This window comes from Xenopus laevis, chromosome 6S (assembly GCF_017654675.1).
Source record: "Xenopus laevis strain J_2021 chromosome 6S, Xenopus_laevis_v10.1, whole genome shotgun sequence".
In the NCBI taxonomy this organism is placed as follows: Eukaryota; Metazoa; Chordata; class Amphibia; order Anura; family Pipidae; genus Xenopus; species Xenopus laevis.
Genome location: NC_054382.1, coordinates 121,491,827 through 121,511,587, shown reverse-complemented (window position 1 = coordinate 121,511,587; position 19,761 = coordinate 121,491,827). Strand labels below are relative to the sequence as shown.

Below are 19,761 nucleotides of genomic sequence, written 5' to 3'. Positions count from 1 at the left end.
ATGACTCTGCATGTGAGATAGAATATATATCACCACTGCTTTGTCTGCTTGTTGTACCACTGAGAAAATCTTAGCAATCCAAGGTGTTGGCATAGAGGATAGGGTAACCTATGTAGTATTTTTACCCACTGAAGTGTTATTTTTACAAACTGATGTGAAAATTTTACTTTTTTTGCCCTGGAAATTTGTAGCAAAGAGAGAGGTTCTTAGCTACTAATATGTATGATCAATGGACTAACAACAGAGTTTTTCTAAAGAAAATTCTACCATTATCATTTTCAATATAACATGTGCATGTTTGTGAGACAAACAGACATACACATTAGTAATATTTGATTGTTTTAGGAGTAGGAGTTTGAAACACTTTGTTTGCTTGGATATGTGAGTCATTGCATTTTGTCCTTAATGAATAAGCTGGCTTATCAATAGTAGTCAACATATGACTTGTGACAATGAGAAACAAATGTACATTGGTAAAGTGCAATTTTTCTCCTTTGATAAATCTCCCCCAGACTGTGAAAGCATAAATCACAGTCTATCATTCAAATAATCTGGACGACACAAACATAGTTAACAATGGAAACATATCTGCTAGTACTGCCTGGAAATATGCTGTATTTTGTCATTAATGTAGTTTTGGATATGTGTATAAGGGTAAAAAAATGAATAAAACTACTTTATAAAATAATGACTGCTTCAGCACAGCCAAGCAAATGTCCACACACTTTATTATATATTAAAGGTATTATTAGTGGTTTCCTATAGTTTTTAAGATATTAATACTTTATGTTCTTCCTCAATTTAAGATTATTTTCCAACTGTAAGCAACCCAGCCATTGTGTTTCATTAGCACAATGCAATTTGCTGACTCATGCCAGAATTAGCCAAAACTGGAAGAATCTGTCAGTGACTCACAGTATCAGTGTGTTGGTTGCAGCCACAAAGAAAAAATTAGGTTGAGAAAAAGATTGAGCTAAGATACAGCTTTCTGTATAACTTAGGAAGTAAGTAAAAACCCTGATTCCTGATTTGTGTATCAAGTGTATGTGATCCAGACCAGTTTTAGCAGATATCATATAGTTCTTGAAAGTCTGTCTGTTTTTCACATACTGTACATGGAAACTAGACTTTATCTTTATGGTTTTTGGTCATTCAGCAAAAATTTTTTGACCCCCCCCCCCACAAAATCACAAAACTTTAGTTTTAACCATATATTTTCTGATACAGGAAAAAAATTCCTTTCTCCCTACATGGAAGTAAGGATTTAGACAAATGATAGTACTCAGCACCACTGCCTATCCAAAAATGTATTTGAATGGGTCAACAATTTGGGCATCTTTTATCATGGTATCATGGCATATATCTGTCAGCGGCTCTGATTGCAGAGAAGTCCAGACAAAGGAGCAAGCACTCGATTAAAGTCCAGTTCGGTGGCCAAAGGATTCAGAATAAGTATAGTTGGGATACAGGCAAAAGTTCAGAAGGCAGACAGCAAAGGATTGTAGTCAGAGTCAAGGCAAGGGGTCAAGAGTCCAGGAATCAATAACACACAATTAAGAAGAACAATAGTGAGCATGACCTATAATAGGGCATTGAACCTGTGACCTTGGCGTCTATTTATTTAGAATTTTCACACCAGACGTGCCTCTGCGATGAAGCAGACAATATCAGAGAGAAGTCCAGACCCCATAGAAGCTATGCTATAGTACTTGTATTCTGGTTTCATTTATTCTATGGTGGCCAGTACTTAAAGGGTTAATAGCAGCCAGTAGCAGCCAGTGGATATAACTATTTATTGCATAGACTGATGATATTGAATCATCCTTCCGAGTCCTACCCGAAGGCATGGGCTCCGCTGCCCAAGTGTCCCAGGCACTGCCCGCGGACAGCTTGAGTGGGTGGGTCCCCCTTCGCCGAAGCTAGGGAGGGCCCATCCATTCCCCCCCGAAGGGTTTTGGGGTCGTTTGGACTCCAGTCTAGACTACCCTTGGTTCTGCCGACGCTTCCCCCAGGGCGTGTCATGGCCTGTGAGTCCAATCAAAGGGACTAGGACAACATCCAGGGTGCTCAAACCAGGCACAAAAAAGGTGCTGGACAGGGCAGTGCAATGCCATTGATTGCCTTGTTAGGGCACAGGCTGGGGGCTGGCAAAAAGAAAGAAGAGGAAAAGAGCAGGGGAGAGAAGATTTCCCCCCTAGCCAAGCATATGGGAAGCGAAGCAAGACTAAACGTGGGCGTGTATTATGCAAGACCCAAAAAAAGTGAGTCAAGCACTTCTCCATAAAGGATCACTGCGCATCGCTTTGGTCAAGCTTCCACTTCATCTGCCTATTCCAGCGGATCAAGCGGATCTGACTACACATGATCTGCATAGACTGATAGCAGGGGAAAACAGACCATAAACCATACAAAAAAAAAAATCTGAACATTTGCTGTGCTGCTGATTTTACTACTACTGAACTACATGTTTGTAGCATTAGGGAAAGGCAACAACAGTTCATAGCAAATTCCTTCCTGGTTATTCAAATGTAACTTCATTAACATATCTGTCTCTGGTGGTACTCTACCACATTTTTAATGCATTCATTCTTGATTGCTTTACCTACTGAGCTTGCAATCAGAATCAGTAAACATTGTCTAAATCAGAGTGAAAGAAACAGGACATATGTTAATACAATGTAGCAGCCATCACAGACTCACCCTTTCATTTTAGTGAACACGCCAATCAATGTTCATTAATACAATATAACTATCATAGTGTATTCCTACCTTCGTTGTCTCAATATTTGTTAAACACTAGAGTTTTCTGAGTCATATAATTCCTGTAAGATGTTATTCTTGTATGTCTATAGCAAACAACAAACTGCAAAAATTCTTTCATCAGATATATTCATATAAAATCCTTGCTTTCGTGCAAGCCGCAACCCAGCGTTTGAACAGCAGAGGGCTCCAGATCAACAAATCTTGCAGTGCTTACAAAATAATGCAGAACCTCGGTGAAATAATGAGCAATTTAGCTTGTCTCACTTTTCCATCAAGAATACAATCATCCAAGACTGATGTTATGATAACATTTCTTTCCATTTATAATCGTTACATGGCAAACTCTTTTTTTGGGAAACAGAACATGATATAAACAATATTTGGAAAGTGTCCTTTCTGTCACTCATCCGTGGAGCCGAATAATTAATTTTCATAATGCATTAAAATCACTGCATTACTCTGGGGCTATAGGGTTGTCGAAAAGTTTGGTTCAATAGAATGAAATGCATGGATAACCTATCATTATTATATTTTTTTATTTATTTGTATACAGAGAGAAACACATTTTGCACCTATTTTAATTGTGTGGCAATCATTTATCTAAAAAAAAAGAAATTATCAGGTTTCAGTTAGTTAGTCATCTTGATCATTGTCATGCAAATTGGTGGTGCTTATTAACTATAATGGCACTATGTACAAATCACCATGCATTTTTTTTTCTAAAAAATGGTCAGACTAATCTTGTAGGACACTGGGGAAAACCCGGTGGGCCCTATCGGCACAGACCTGCTGCACACAGTGTGCACTTTTGCCCCTGCCCTTGATTGAAGAAATGGCATGCACAGGTACTTGCTAGCGGGGGCAGAAGGGGATTTGCGGCTGGGGAAGGGGGCCTGAAAATGGCCCATGTGGGGCAAGGGCTCTGATGTGGCAGATCCCCCCCCCAGTCCAATACTGAACCAACATTTTTGCCCAGCATTCCAGTGTAATTTTGAAAATAGCATGTGATATAACTGTTATGCCGCTGCCACTTATTTTAACTGTTTGGCGACTTCTTGTCAGGGGGTCCGGTGAAATGGGCCAGCTCCTAGGGTTGCCACCTTTCTGGCCTATAAAGTGTGGACAGGGGGGTGAGCTGCTGAGGTTACAGGGCAGATGGTGATGGAGGGAGCTATAACGTGGTGATCAGCAACTGTAGTTCCAGACTGCAATTCACTTGTCTCAGAATAATGCGCTAAAGCAGAACCTCAAGTTTAGCTAAATGATTAGCACACAATGAAAATAAGTGCAACATTTGTTTATCTCTGTATACAAATAAAAATTATATATAAAAATATATAATAATGATCAGAGATTGGCCTATCGCCACCTTAATCTAGGACAATCCTGCCCGGTTTTCTTAATTTGGAAAACCGGTGCTTTCCAGGTCAAAACCAGTTGGGACAAGCCTCAGTGTCTGAGAATTTCAAAGAAGGGATAGTATCCCAGAATATGAATCAGCTTTAACAGACAATGATAATTAGCACAAAATACTTTAATTTTGCATTCTGAAACATGAAACCTCTTTTTTTAAATAGGATACTATGTGAAATGTTCTTTCACATTTCTTTTGATTAATATTGCTTGGATAACCTTTTGATTCTGGTAATGCGGTGAAAAGATAGTTTTGTTGAAAATATTGAATAATCAGATGTTTAATTTTACATCCCCATACCCTTAAAGCTATAAGTGACCATACAGTAAAGATAATGATGCAACTCTGCTACATAAATTCAATAATGCTTAATGTACCTTTAAAAGCAATTACACACTCCGAGTTTTAAAATGTATATTTTAGGCTTCACTTAACACAAAAAGAAAACGTACTCACCTTTCTAGACTTGTATCATTGTACATGCCGATCTACAAAAGTTTTTTTAAACTTATTTAAAAAGGAACCAAACACTTGGAGGCAGATTTATCAAGAGTCAAATTCAAAATTCAGATTTTTAAATTCAAATTTTCGAGTTTATTTTAGGGGCAGATTTATCAAAAGTCGAATTTAAAAAACTTCGAAATTCAAATTACAAAGACCAACTGAAATTTATAAAAAAAACTGAAGTTTATATAAAAAAGTTGTTTTTGGATGAATAGGTCAGTTTTCGATCGAATAGGTCAGTTTTCGATCGAATACGAATCATATCAAAGAAATAGAGCATTCTAATCATACAATTCGAAGTTTTTCCAAAAAGAAACTTTCAATTTTTCAAAGTCCACCATTTGAGTCCTTATGGGTTCCAGGAGGTCATCCATGGGCTAAAACAGAAATTCAGCAGGTTTTAGATGGCGAATGGTTGAAGTCAAATTTTCAAAGAGACAGTATGTGATAAATTTCAAAACTAGAATTTTTTATTTTTTTTTCGAATTTGGACTATTCCCTATTCGAAGTACAAAATCAGAGTAATACGAATAAAAATCCACATCTCACAATGTAATATTGTTCCTTAAACTGTTATTGCATTGCAAATTATACTTGCGCACTCATAAGAAGTGGTTGAAGGTGTCGTAAGCTTTTGGAGCAAACATAACTACTTTTTTGGCACATATTATAAAAATCGCAAACGGGCTTCCAATGTCGGAAGTGGTCGATAAACAGTTTCCAGGTTCGCAAAATCTATATTAAATTTGCGCAAAGCAAAATTTGTTCGTGCAAAGGCATAATTTTTTGCATTGCGAATAGTTTTTCCGTTACCGACTTTTATTGCATTCCCCCGAATATGCTGCTTGTTGCTGTAAGCCCTATACCTCTCATTTAATATCATACAACTGTATTGCTCACTGTGATTGTGAAACATAAAACAATATATATGTCACTTTTTTTTTATAAATAACTGTTACATTAGTATTAAACATTTGTGTATTTTCTTTTTAAAGAGCTACGGAGCGGGTCCTGTGGAAATCCTGGAGTTCTGCCTAAAGGAGTCCTGTCCGGTACAAAGTTTGATATTGGAGATAAAGTGCGTTATAGCTGCGTGACTGGCTACATTTTAGATGGACATCCACAGCTCACTTGTATTGCTAATTCTGCAAGTACCGCAATTTGGGATTTCCCTGTTCCTATGTGTAGAGGTATGATTTATGCTGTTTTATTCTGGGGCAACATGTATGTAAAGCAGTGGATTATTTAAATAAATATACGAATTTCACTAATGCTGTGCATGCTCACTCCATGAGTAAAAACTTTGCATCTATGTCTGACGTTTTTCATCGAGAAGGAAAGAATATTGATCAGGTTTTAAAAATGTCAAGTGATTTTAAAAAGAATATATATATATATATATATATATATATATATATATATATATATATATATATATATATATATATATATATATAGGTATCCGAAAACCCATTATCTAGAACGCTCTGAATTACCGAAAGGCCTTCTCCCATAGACTCCATTTTATTCAAATAATACACATTTTTAAAAATAAGTTCCTTTTTCCTTGTCATAATAAAACAGTAGCTTGTACTTGATCCAAACGAAGATTTAATTCATCCTTATTGGAGGCAAAACCAGCCTATTGGCTTTACTTAAACGGGTCGTTCACCTTTGAGATAACTTTTAGTATGATGTAGAGAGTTTTATTCTGAGATAATTTGCATTTTTTTTTAAATTTTTTATTATTGAAGGTTTTTGAGTTATTTAGCTTTTTATTAAGCAGCTCTTCAATTTGCATTCTAAGCAATCTGGTATCTAGAGCCCAAATAATCCTAGCAACCATGCATTGATTTGAATAAGAGACCGGAATATGAATAGGAGAGAGTCTGAACAGAAGGATTAGTAATAAAAAGTAGCAATAACAATACATTTGTAGCCTTACAGAGCATTTGTTTTTTTTAGAAGGGGGCAGCGACGCCCATTTGAAAGCTGCAAAGAGTCAGAAGAAAAAATGAAATAACTATTAAAAATACATAATGAAAACCAATTGAAAAGTAGAATTGGCCGTTCTACATCATACTTAGGGGGTTATTTATCAAGGTCCGAATTTATCTCAATATCGGCTGCTACAAACTCTGATCTAACCCGCTTGGGGTTTTAACGCTTATTTATTATTACATTACGAAAATTTGCTTTGCGGGAAAAGCTCCGATTTTCACGATTTTTCCGTGAATTTTCCCTGAAATCTCCGAATTTTTCTGAGTTTTCACCCGAAAGCTCCGAAAACATTGAGAAATTGCCTGAAACCCCCGAAACAAGCAAAAATCTGGGACTGTTCCTTTTGACTTTAATGCAACCTCGACAGGTTTGAGATGCCGTGTTTTTATATTCAGGCTTTTTAGCCCTCGCGGTTTAATGAATTTCGAAAAATTTCTTATCTGCAAACATTCACAGTGTATATCATAACAGCAAAGCATATTTTGCGATGAAATATTTAACAAAAGTAATGTGTATTCCAGATTTATCCACTGAAAAAATCTTAAAATAAATAAATTAAATTTACCAACACCTTAAACCTGTCAAGCTTTTACAGATGGGAAGTGTTTCTTAACATTCAAACTGCATTTTATAATTTAAGTTATTTAAAGTAATTAAAAAATTCATGGTGCACTGGGAATTTTGTGGTTATTTTTGCAAAATTAATGCAAAGGCGTTTTCCAGATTAACGGTTATCCATAAATATGCTAGTAGTTCAGAATAAAATTGACATTATGATAAGAAAGTTGATTGAGATTGATTTTGTTTTTGTCAGAATTTAGGAAAAACATGATTTCAAAAACTGGTTAATCAGCCTCCTGGTTATTAGTTTAATATAACTGACTCACCAACTTGTGGTATATAGGTTAACCTATAACTACAGGGTTAATTGCTGACAGCAACCATTACCATTCATCAAAATCCAGGTTCAGCTTCATGAGACAAAAAAAATACCCTATTGATTTTTAGATCTACCCATGGACTTTAGTGCAGTTTCAGTGTGATAATCCAAAAGATATGTTGATTTTATCAAAGCTCAGTATTCATTTTGAATAGGGATAAATGATGTATTAAAAATATGAATTGAGAGAAAAGAATAAAAGAAAAAACAAGTTACCTTTATATAGTACTGGATTCAGTAACGTGTAATAAATGGAAATGTTAAGTATGCATGATTAATCTTATCAATAGTAATTAGTAAAATACACTGACTGTACTGACAAACAGAGAGATTTGGAAAGCATTATTAAAGTGACTATTTTATTTATAGGAGTACTGCCAAAAATAAATACTCCTGACTTTATTAACTGCACTATGATGAAGTATCCTCTAAAAGTCTGGTAATACAGATATATCACAAGGACGTGCAGCAATTAATGTCCGTAATTATCTCTGAAAAGAATGGTCTTTTCAAAGTTAAGTTTCTAAATAATGTAACTTCTCACCTCTTCTGACTATATCCTTTCTATGCAGAAGATGAAACAAGCGCATCAGATAACTAGCATAAATTGCTTAGCACAAGATTCTATATATAAATCTATATTTTGGAGTGCCGGACTATTATTGAGACCATTAATTTAGCATATCTGTACAACAAAGGTAATCTTCCCAGAAAATGAATGAAACAACAAAACTATTTGCCAAATGCATTGAAGTCTATTAATTTGTCAATCAAAGCAAAGTTACGCTAGCGTTGCCTAATTTGCTTACAACGCCAAGTTAAAGTACAATGGATGTATATGTAGCAGCAAATACATACACTACACAAGCCTGGGAAACCTTCATAAAATAGAGTTGTTATTTTGCCCTATACATGTGCCCACTGTATAGTTTAGATGCCATATGTTAGGAAATGTAGGGGGGAAGAAGGGTACCTGCCCAAGGCAACCATAGTCCTTTAGCAAAGAAGATCTGTCTTCAAAGTTTTCTACTGAATCACTGCACATGCTCTGTGCTTACTGATCTTAGCGATCCACTCACAATATACAGTACAAATAGGGGCAGATTTATCAAGAGTCAAATTTCGAGGTGATGGGAGTTTTTTTTAAACTTGAAATTAGAATAAAAAAGGACCAACCAAAATGTATTTAAAATAATAAAAATCACATTTTTTAAATTCAAGGGAATAGGCTGTATTTGATTGTTCAAATTTAATTTGGATTGTATTCAATTGAATTCAATTCGAAGTATTTTTAAAAAAAAAACCTTCGATTTTTCAAAGTGCACCAAATGACTCCAAATTCAAAATTCACCTCAACCTTTGATAAATCTGCCCCCTAAATTAGCTTGAAATTAGAATTTAAAATTTTCATTATTCAATTCGACCCTTGATAAATCTGCCCCATAGAATAGAAATGTCACAATATAAGGCTGGTTATTAATTAATACAGATAATTACTACATGGCAGCACAGAAACCAGTGCAATTAGTATAAGAATGTATTAATCAGCAAACCTGTAGCATCAGCTTATATTACAGACAGGCCCCCTGTGACAAGTTTGAAGTCCTTTATCATTGCTGCTATTGAGAAGCTGAAACTTTTTTTCTGGTGCAATAAGTTTAGTATATAAAATGTGCCATTTCTAACCATATTCATTTTTCATGGTTTAGTTCTCCTTTAAGCAAAAAAACTTTGGAAAAATGTTTGTGTCAGCATCTAAAAGCTGGCGAGTTTATATAAAAGCCAATGGGAGTTGTCCTAGGCATAATTTTTTTTTAAAAAAAAAGTTTTTTAAAGCCAATTGTATTATTATTTATTTTAATATCTTTTGTAAATAAGCAAACATTCGAGTTTTATAAAACCTCACAAATTACTTTTGATAAATAAGCCAACAAGAGTGTAACAACTAATCCTGGTAGTCTAGTGGGGTGCAACGAGGATCCTTGGCGTATCCATCTTCGTCGGTGCCGTTCCGTTGAATGCGCATTCTTTGGGGTTTCACACGTCCGGCTGTTTCCGGCTTTAACTGGAAGGTCCTCAACATGACATCACCGGCCGGCGGGAAATTCAAATATTTAAAGAGCTTTCTATGTGGAAATTATTGCCCAATGTAATGGTTTATTCATTAATTCCTGGGTGTGATTAACTGTATTTCTACTTGATCTTGACCAAGTCTTGTCTGCTGCCTGTCCTGACCTCTGCCTATATTTGATCATTCTCTCGATCCTGTTAAGTCTCTGGTATTTTGACCAGGCCTGTGATCATGATTACCTTCCTTGCTCTCCAATCCAGTATAACGTGCAGTTCCCTTGCCTGCCCAAAACTCTCTCCCTGGGCCTTTTTCGCAAATGCGCAAAATTCAAACGGATTTAAAGCGACAATTAGTATTTTCTAATTGCCCATTATAGGTTCATTCCTTGTGAGTTCCTGGTGCCTTTGTGAGTTATTTCTGTCTGATATCTGATACTCGTTGTGACCCCTGCCTGTTTTGACGATTCTGACTTCTGTATCCTGACTCCAGCCTGGTAATCGACTCTGCTGTGTCCGTATCCCTTTTGATTGATCTCCTGGTTTGACCTCTGCCCATCTGACTTCGCTTGTACTCTGCCTGCCCCAACCCAGCCTGATTTGACTATGCTTTCTGTCTACGCCTTGTACTGTGACCTTCTGCCCAAGAGACTTTGCTTTACCGCCGTGCCCCTTTGTTCGTCCAGACCCTTCGCTTGGCACATCTCTTAATAAGACCTGGCGGCATCCGATTAGCCGAGGGATCCCCCCGAGGTGAAAGGTGGCTGTTAAAGGCAGAAGCAAGAGCTGAGAACAGGGTGCTTAGCATTGGTTCTGGATTTAGGGTGCTGACCGTGACACAATATTATGTGAGGGTGTCTAAATTATCACATCCCTACACATCATAAAACACATAACCGGTATATTATACTTTCATTTCTCGCACTCAGTATGCAACATATTTGGATCCACAATAGCCTGATCTAATGTTTTACAATTGTACTTTATTTTATAAGTGCTTATACAACTTCAGCAGCAGTTATCTAACAGTTGAAACAAGTTGACTTCAAGCCAATTAGTATTGATTTGCACAACCAGAACTAATCAAATTGCATTGTTTAAATCACTTCAAACCCAGTTGCAGAGTTAATTGTTTCCTGTTTTGCTCATCTCTACTTGAGCTATCACATTATTGGCACCTTAGATAAACTTCATGTGAAAAGCTTTAATTATTTTATCTTTATTCGAATAACAGCAACCAGTTACTACAAGGCAGTGTTGACCGCATTTTCTACTGTTTATCAGTTATAAAATGAGTCATTGTGTATTACAATCAAAAACTGTTCTCCAGTGAATGATGCAACAGATATATAACCTTCAGTAAAGAAACTGGGCGACCTTTATCTAGACAGATCTATTGCATGTTTTCTTTTCTGAAAACTGTTTGATCATCATTTTTCTAATGTTTTTCTAACATTCAAGTATTTCTCGCTAACAGTTTTCAAAGTATAAAAAAACATTGTTTTGAGATGCTGTAACCTGAATATAAAGTTTACTGAAATCAGAGCAAAGAGCATTTACTGAAAATATATATTTCCTGGGATCACATTTAAATGGAAATCCTCTCCTCTATGTACAACTATGTATTATCTTTCATTCATTTTACCTGGTAAATTGAATGAAATTGCTTTTTTGTATGCAAAGAAAGTACTGACTCTACTTATCTTCATTTCTACTCTTGAGTTCTTTAGTAGGAGCTACAATATTTCTTTCCATGGCAGTGGTAAATGTAAAAATGGAGCAACTCTTAGCTAATATCCATGCAGTCTTATTACTGTTGTTATTATTTATATAGTTCCATCATGCCCTACAAGCTTAATACAGTATAGTTATTCCATATGTTGCCTGTAGTGTTTACATTTTATGGGATTGATGCTATGTGGACCACAATCAACTCCACCTCCCTTTCTATACAACAAAGATACAGAAAAAAAAAAAAACACTTTTGTATTAGTCATTACACTATTATTCCAAGTACATCGAAGAGAACAAATAAATATTCTTCCTTGATAATAAACTAATGGGCAATTTTATAAATGTGTGAAATTAAAGCTCACCACAGAAAAAAATCCAGCTCTATCTATTCATTTGTATAGGATTTTTAAGGACATAAAAATCAAATGTTAACCTTTAACCTTTTTAAATATGCCATTAAAAATCCCACAGTAATGATAGAGAGTGGTGGAAGTTTACTGTGGTGAGCTCTAATTTCACACTCTAAGTCTGCCCCTAAGGGTCTAATGGATTCATTTTTGAGATCACTTATAATGCAATTCAAATGCAAGTTCCAGAAAAAAAATTAACATTTGAAATTAGTTTCTCTCAATTGTCAAAAAAAATTATAAAGCTCAACATCAGGTTTTAGCAATTGGAGGTAAAAATGTAATCAACATATAAAATCTCAGTCATAATTAATTTGCATTAAACTACATAACTCATAGCAAAATGCTCTAAACAAATAATGGATCAGCACCTATGTGTCCATCAGCATGGAAATAAGAGACATTTGCCCTGAAATCATACCCTAATTAATCTTCAGGGGTCAGGCTCTAAGTTTGGAATTTATGTGTAACCCACTTTTCTGTACCACCAACCCATGTGACCATCTAGTCCACACAGTCCAGAATATGGATAGTCACTGCAGCAGGCAAGAGGATTTGAACACATCAGTATATGCTGTAACTTTATACTGTTTTATTGATGTGAACCTGCCTGGGGATCTGTAAAACAGTAAAGAGAAAACTGACTCTTTCAGGTACATCACAAGGCCACCAGCCCACCTCTTCTATGGACCGAATGCACTAGACTGAATGACAGAACATGAATCAAAATGAATCAGTTAATAGTGATGCTCCAGCAGAATTCTGCACTGAAATTCTTTTCTCAAAAGAGCAAACAGATTTTTTTATATTCAATTTTGAAATCTGACATGGGGCTAGACATATTGTCAATTTCCCAGCTGCCCAAGTCATATGACTTGTTCTCTGATAAACTTCAATCACTCTTAACTGCTGTACTGCAAGTTAGAGTGATATCACCCCCTCCCTTTCTCCCCCCCAGCAGCCAAACAACAGAACAATGGGAAGGTAACCAGATAACAGCTCCCTAACACAAGATAACAGCTGCCTGGTAGATCTAAGAACAGCACTCAATAGTAAAAACCCATGTAACATTCAGTTACATTGAGAAGGAAAAACAGCAGCCTGCCAGAAAGCATTTCTCCTCTAAAGTTCAGGCACAAGTCACATGACTGGGGGCAGCTGGGAAATTGACAAAATGTCTACCCCCATGTCAGATTTCAAAATTGGATATAAAAAAATCTGTTTGCTCTTTTGAGAAATGGATTTCAGTGCAGAATTCTGCTGGAGTAGCACTATTAACTGGTGTGTTTTGAAAAAAAAACATGTTTTCTGATGACAGGATCCCTTTAAGAACTATAGTCTGGTAAAGATTCTGCTCAGTGTGTGGCTATGATTTTTGAGCAGAAGTTAGCTGGCCTGTCAGAAACTAATTATAAATGAATTAGAACCTAATAAACAGTAAAACATGCAAACGTATATATTGCACTCATAGTCAGTATATTGGTGCAATCCAACTTGTTCTTCCTGTTAGGAATTTAACCTTTTTGCAAATCAGAGATATTTGACAAATATAGGTATTTTGCTATTGTAATTTTGTATTCTGTTGATTTGGTCTGAAGTGTAGTTGGATTTTATTGTGATATTTACCCCTAGAGGGGTCTTGGAAGTGATCACTAATCCCTGTGAGCCATATTTTTTCAGGTACTAGTAGTCTCTGAAATGGGTGATTATTACACAACAAATAGCAATCATGTATATATTCTTTGTTTAAATGTGCTTTCGGGGTTTAAATTGGTAAGGTGTTTATATTGTCAACAATGTCAAAGAAAGTTTAAGGCCCCTATTCTATATCTATTATATTATCAGTGAGTTGGAAAACTGAATGACAATAAAAAAACAATACTTCACAATGGTCTAAAGAACAGTAGGAACTCATGGTAACATCCAGTGTGGCAGAAAGTATTTGTATTTTAAGAGTGAACAAATCTTAAAAAGGAGAAGATAATGAAGTCTAGTCTTTTGTCAAATGAGAGGGAATGTGGTGTTTGTATGATAAGGAATAGAGAGGAGTATGAAAATCATTATTCAGAATAAGACAAGGACTGTGCTCACAAAATCATAGTGATAAAGGTATTTACAGTGTCTTTAAAAAATCAGGGCTGCTTTTGCTTTCTCACTTGTGATGTGTTTTATATATTCCAGCCTGCCCTAAAGAACTTTTAATCTGTTTAAGTCATTTAGTTATCTGTGAAGAACATACAACTTGTTTAATGGATTCCAAAACACTTTCCATTTGTATTTTTGCCCCGTGTCTGCCCTACAAGCTTTTTAGATCTTTCAATGAATTAAGGTTTGCCCGGTCTTGAGCTCCTGCAGTCTGCCCTAAAGACCATGCAGTTTCTTGTTGGTGCTTACCTGTCATTCCAATTATCTATCAGCAATTGTTCAAGCATGTGGCATAAGCCTTAGAGAGGGAATGTGAACATCACTTTGACACCCACCTTCTTATCTGAACTTACCAAATTATGAAGAGTTGAATAGTAAAAACTAAAATATTGAAGCATCTTAAATCTTGAAGGCTGGTAAATGGGATTGAAAATATCTTTAGACAAGCAATGTTAAGTGCCATGGAAGAAAATTAATTACTAGTAAATTACATGTGAGTGTCATCCAGCATGTGATAAAAGTTGAAATACTTTCTGAAGCATGTGTTATTTTCTTTTCATAATTGTTGGCTTTCAATGAGGGGTTTAGAGCAGTGACTAAAATGTATTATTTATTTTATAAAATAGATTAGAATATTAATTGTCCCCATTTTATATTGTTAATGTTTCTTAACATCCAGATAGCATATACATGTTAATACTAGGGCCCTTCAAACTGCTTGTAAGTGTCTGTATAGCCTGCCCGTAAGACTATGTAGTCTGGTTTATCTTATAATATTCATTTGTCAGAAGACATTATTCTTAATACACTGGGCTTCACGAGATACATTGCATAAAAACCACGTGGCAAATGTAAAGCATGCAACAAAGAATTCTAAGAAGTCATTTTGAATATTCAAGATGGATAAAAGAAATTTTGTAATTAGTCTTGGGTAGTCAAATATTGACTTTTATTTTGCCAACATTCGTTTTTTTCCATAGTCCTTCCACAATGGGAATCATCTGATGTCCTTTCTATTGGAATGGGTATATTTAGTACAAAACTGTGATAATGTTTATTATGAATTGAGAATGTCATAGATGCATTTGTGATTTTATCTATCAATGTATAATTTTTGATTTTTACATCATTATGTAAATTAGGCTGTCTCTATGTTTGAATAGGTTTCATATTGCTACCCTTTCAAAGGTGACATTATTATATCATAAAGAATGCTTTCAATAGTATCATTAAAAGTAACAAATGTTATTTAGTGTAAAGACCAGAAACAATAAGGTATTATCCAAAGGTTAAACTTTATGCATGAATCATATGAATTACATTTCAGCTGAAATAATATGTTTGCACACTATACTCCGATATTTATTTTTCTTATTTTCTAAAGAGATTCCAGAGCCAGTATTGACTTTGAAGCTGGTTTCAAAGTCCCAGGACTCTTTGAAATCTACTTCAAAATCAAGAAGAGATGTCTTGCTTTATAAGGTGTGCAGGTCTGAGAGCCCAAGAGGAAGCCCTGTTCTTTGAAATTGCACTGCAGCTTGCAACACTATAAGGGCTTTCAAACAATAAATAACCGGGGTGCCATGCCTCACTAAACTCTTAAGTAGCTATTAATCCACTGTGTTCCTTAGAGATTTCCAAAAACTCTAAGCTGTAATTTAGTAAGACGCTCTCTATTTTGGGTTACACTATGGTTTTGTACTATATTTAAATCAGCTCTTTTTATTAAGATATTAATGCTGCCTGCAAATGTTATTATGTTTACTAGTTAAGCAGTTTGCAGACTATTACAGTGTTATATATTTCCAATTTGCTGTACTTTCCATAGTTTTCCCATCATAAATAAACCTACATTTCTGAAAGATTTAAGGTTGTGTAAGCCAGACTACTACTTCTTATCCTCTGAGCATGGGATATGCATGCTGCACATGAAAATGATCCAAATAAAACCAAGATGCATAGATTTACGTGGTGAATATCTACATGTATGTTACACAATCCAACTCACCTTCACCTATCCGGCCTGATTCATCAGCCAGAAGCCTGTACCAATTTAATGTTTTACTAACTGATTTCAGGTGTGCTTAGGTCTCTTAGGTCTCTTCTTCAGGCATGGTAGGAGATAAAGACTAAGGGGCCCATTTACTAATAATCATGAATTTTGAAATATGTATGGTTTTCCTATACTTCTAAAAAGATCTAAAAAAGTTAAATGTATTAATTGAAAAAAAAAATCACAAAAACATTTAATACCAAGTAAAAGTTGCCAAGGTGCTATATATAAGTCAAAGGAAGCTGCTCTGATCTTATTGAACCATTTTTAATCAATTTGGATTCTTAGAGGTTTTCAGATTTTTTTCCCACTAGAAATTGTCCAAACAACAGGAATTCAAAAAAGGTATGAGAGATAATTTATGTTTCTAGCATATGGTTCAGGCGCTTTTTTTTTTATTGACATTTTTTATATTAGAATCTTTTAATACATTCAATGACAAATTTGGTTTCAGAGTTTGTGAGTTTAGACCTTTAATAAATAAGCCTTCCTATGATAAAGTTCAATATTAAACAGGTCTAATAGCAATAGTCTACTTTTGGATTGTCACTGTCAGCATGTATACAACTGTGAATTGATTTTCAGACATGTTACAATTGCAATAATAACATTTTTAAGCAATTGTGATTATTTGTGTCTATTTATAACCTACCTAACTGCTAGTTGATCCAGAGGAAGGAAAAAAACCCTGTTTGAATTCTCTCCAATTTGCCAAATCCTTCCTGACTCCAAGATGCCAATCGGAACAGTCCCTGGATCAACGTGTACTTCCAAAACCCTCTATTCCCTCACTTTCTAAAAAAGCCACCCAACCCTTTCTTAAAGCTATTTAATGTATCAAACTGTACAACTGATTCAGGGAGAGAATTCCACATCTTCACCACTCAAAGGGGCAGATGCATCAAGGGTCGAATATCGAGGGTTAATTAACCCTCGATATTCGACTGGGAATGAAAATCTTTCGACTTCGAATATCGAAGTCGAAGGATTTTGCGCAAATAGTTCGATCGAACGATTCAAAGGATTTTAATCCAACAATCGAAGGATTATCCTTCGACCAAAAAAACTTAGCCAAGCCTATGGGGACCTTCCCCATAGGCTAACATTGGGTTCGGTAGCTTTTAGGTGGCGAACTAGGGGGTCGAAGTTTTTTCTTAAAGAGACAGTACTTCGACTATCGAATGGTCGAATAGTCGAACGATTTTTAGTTTGAATCCTTCAATTCGAAGTCGAAGTCTTAGTCGAAGGTCGAAGTAGCCCATTCGATGGTCGAAGAAGCCAAAAAAACACAAGTTTTTTTTTCTTCTATTCCTTCACTCGAAGTTAATGAATTGGCACCTTACTGTAAAAAAAACCCTTCTGAATATTGAAATTACCTTTAAAAAAAATGACTATATTTGCTGCCTCATTTTTTCATAAAAAAGACTCTAACACAAGGGACACAGGTGCCATTAATTTTCAACAAGGCTGAGGAGATAAAGCATTACAGATAATTACCATTGACTTCTATACAAACTTTCCGGCTTTTACTTGCCAATTGTTTTCTGGCAACATTTCAAGTTTTTTTTTCTTTAATAAATTCAGAGTTTTCCAAAAATCTCAAATCAAGAAAAATGCCAACCCAATTCTTGATAAATCTGCCTTATAGTTTTTACTATTTGCATTAGTAGAATATAGCATTTCTACTATACAATGTTTAACATTTGAATATATTTGGGTGCTCCTACTTACATCTCCTTTTATAGACAGATCAAATTCTACTAGTATTACCCTAAATAATTTGTGATGGTTGATACTGCATTGAGAGCTTTTGGAATTCCACTGCATTCAGAGCTCTTTCAAAGTCTGTATAATGTCTGATTTTCTTTTTTCTAGCCCCTGAATATATTTTTCATTATATTTTTTCTGTATGTTTCCATTGCAGATGTAATATCTTTGCTAAGCTGATTTATATTTCTGTAAACTGGAATACATTTTACCAGTGGGATGTTGTGTCCTTTGCTGCTGACAATGGAAAGAATTGATTTTTTTGTAATCCCCTGCTTTTCTTTTCTCTAACTTTCCTTTAACTTTGCTGTTTCATCATTTTGAGATGTATCATTAAGGGATGAGTGTGTGCATGTGTAGATACTGCTTGAAATTCATTATAGGAGCTTAAAGTATTCTTAGAAGTAGTAAAGTACTTACTGGAATATATGTATTTTAAAAGGTTTACATTCCAGGAACATTTTTGTAATGAGACAGTATGAAAAGTGTAATTTAGCAAAAAAAAAAAAAAAACACAAAATACTGGATGCCCTGGTTTTCTGTATTGTTTTTTTTTTTAATCTTTATTTTTATTCAGATTTGACAGGAATATTCTTTCTGTAATGTTTTAGTGATTACATTTTGGCTATTTTATATACTGTATACAGTAAGAAGCCATATCTAATTTAAAATGTTACTGTAGTAGACTAAAGTAGACTAAACTATAATGGATAAAGCTCATTAACAGTATTTAGTATTTGTTCTTCCTGTTTTTATGATTTTTTTATGGCAAACAACTTACTCATGCTGGGCTAACTAAAATTCTACTATGAGTCAGCAACTACCAAACTTTAACAAAAAAAAGCTTGAAACATCAAACAAGTAAACCTATCATATCTCTGTAATGAAAAAAAAAATAGCAAATAGATTTATTAACTCTTTAACTGTCAAGCATGTAAATACTATGTGCTGGCAGGAAAATGCTTTGACTGCCAAGCAGTAGTACCTACAGTATGTGCTGAGCAGTAAAGGGCTTCCTTGCTGCCACCATGCAGCCAGTATTATGTGCCCCCTAGGCAACGAGCCAAGAGGGATGCCGTGCGGGTTTAGTACTTACTGGATATTTAGGAAATTTAGGTATGTATACTTGCAGGGCAATGTCAAGTTTGGCTGTTTATGGATTAGTCTTTATCTATTGCTTTAAAAGCTAATGAAGTCCTTCTAGTATAATGACCCCTTATAAAACAAGCAGATATATGTTATTGATTGTGTAATAGTTCTCAAAGTTGAAAGTTAAAGTCCTTTGTATAACTCATAAGGGAGGGCTGTGGAAGCACAACAAGGTTCCTAGGCACTCAGATGATGCACTGGAAGTAGAAATAATTCTGAGCAATTATCCCACTAGATAATGTCTACTTTTACAGGCATTACTACAAATTCTGCTAGGGTAACTCTGTTATCTCATTCTATGTTATAGATATACATATATTTATTTGCATATCTATGTAATACAATTATTCAGTCTGGGATATACTACAAATTTTTGCAAAGCAACACACAACACCTTTTTCTGCATAGCTGGAAACAAGTTATTGATATTTTATGATGGGTATCTAAAGTTGGCATTAATTTAGCAGTCTGAGTATCATTACTGCTTTGAATAGTTTTAGACCAATACTAACATACCTTTGCGACTGTATATACATCAACAAACATATGGATATGGTACATTGTGGTGCAGATTTATTAAGGGTTTCTAAAAACTCCCATTAACTCCCATCAACTCAAAATTCGGAAAAAAAAACCCAACAAAATTGATTAAAAGAACTTGTTAAAAAAAACAGGTGAATAGGATCGAGATTCAAACTCAAATCAAATTTGAACAAATTTGATTCAAGTTTTTTCACCAAAATTTTTTTGTCAAAAGTCCACCAATCGACTCTAAATTGTTGTTAGGAGGTCCCACATAGGCTAAAACACCAATTCG

General features: G+C 35.0%; 1 protein-coding gene across 1 annotated transcript in view; it reads left to right on the top strand.

Moving 5' to 3' along the window:
• Nucleotides 1-5,676: 5,676 nt before the first annotated feature.
• Nucleotides 5,677-19,761, top strand: part of LOC108719755 (CUB and sushi domain-containing protein 3-like) — a 489,518-nt gene continuing 475,433 nt past the window's right edge. Inside the window, exon 1 of the mRNA XM_041567998.1 lies at nucleotides 5,677-5,871. Within this exon, the coding sequence (XP_041423932.1) occupies nucleotides 5,862-5,871 (10 nt within the window). The 5' untranslated portion in view covers nucleotides 5,677-5,861. The remainder of the gene's footprint in view (nucleotides 5,872-19,761) is intronic.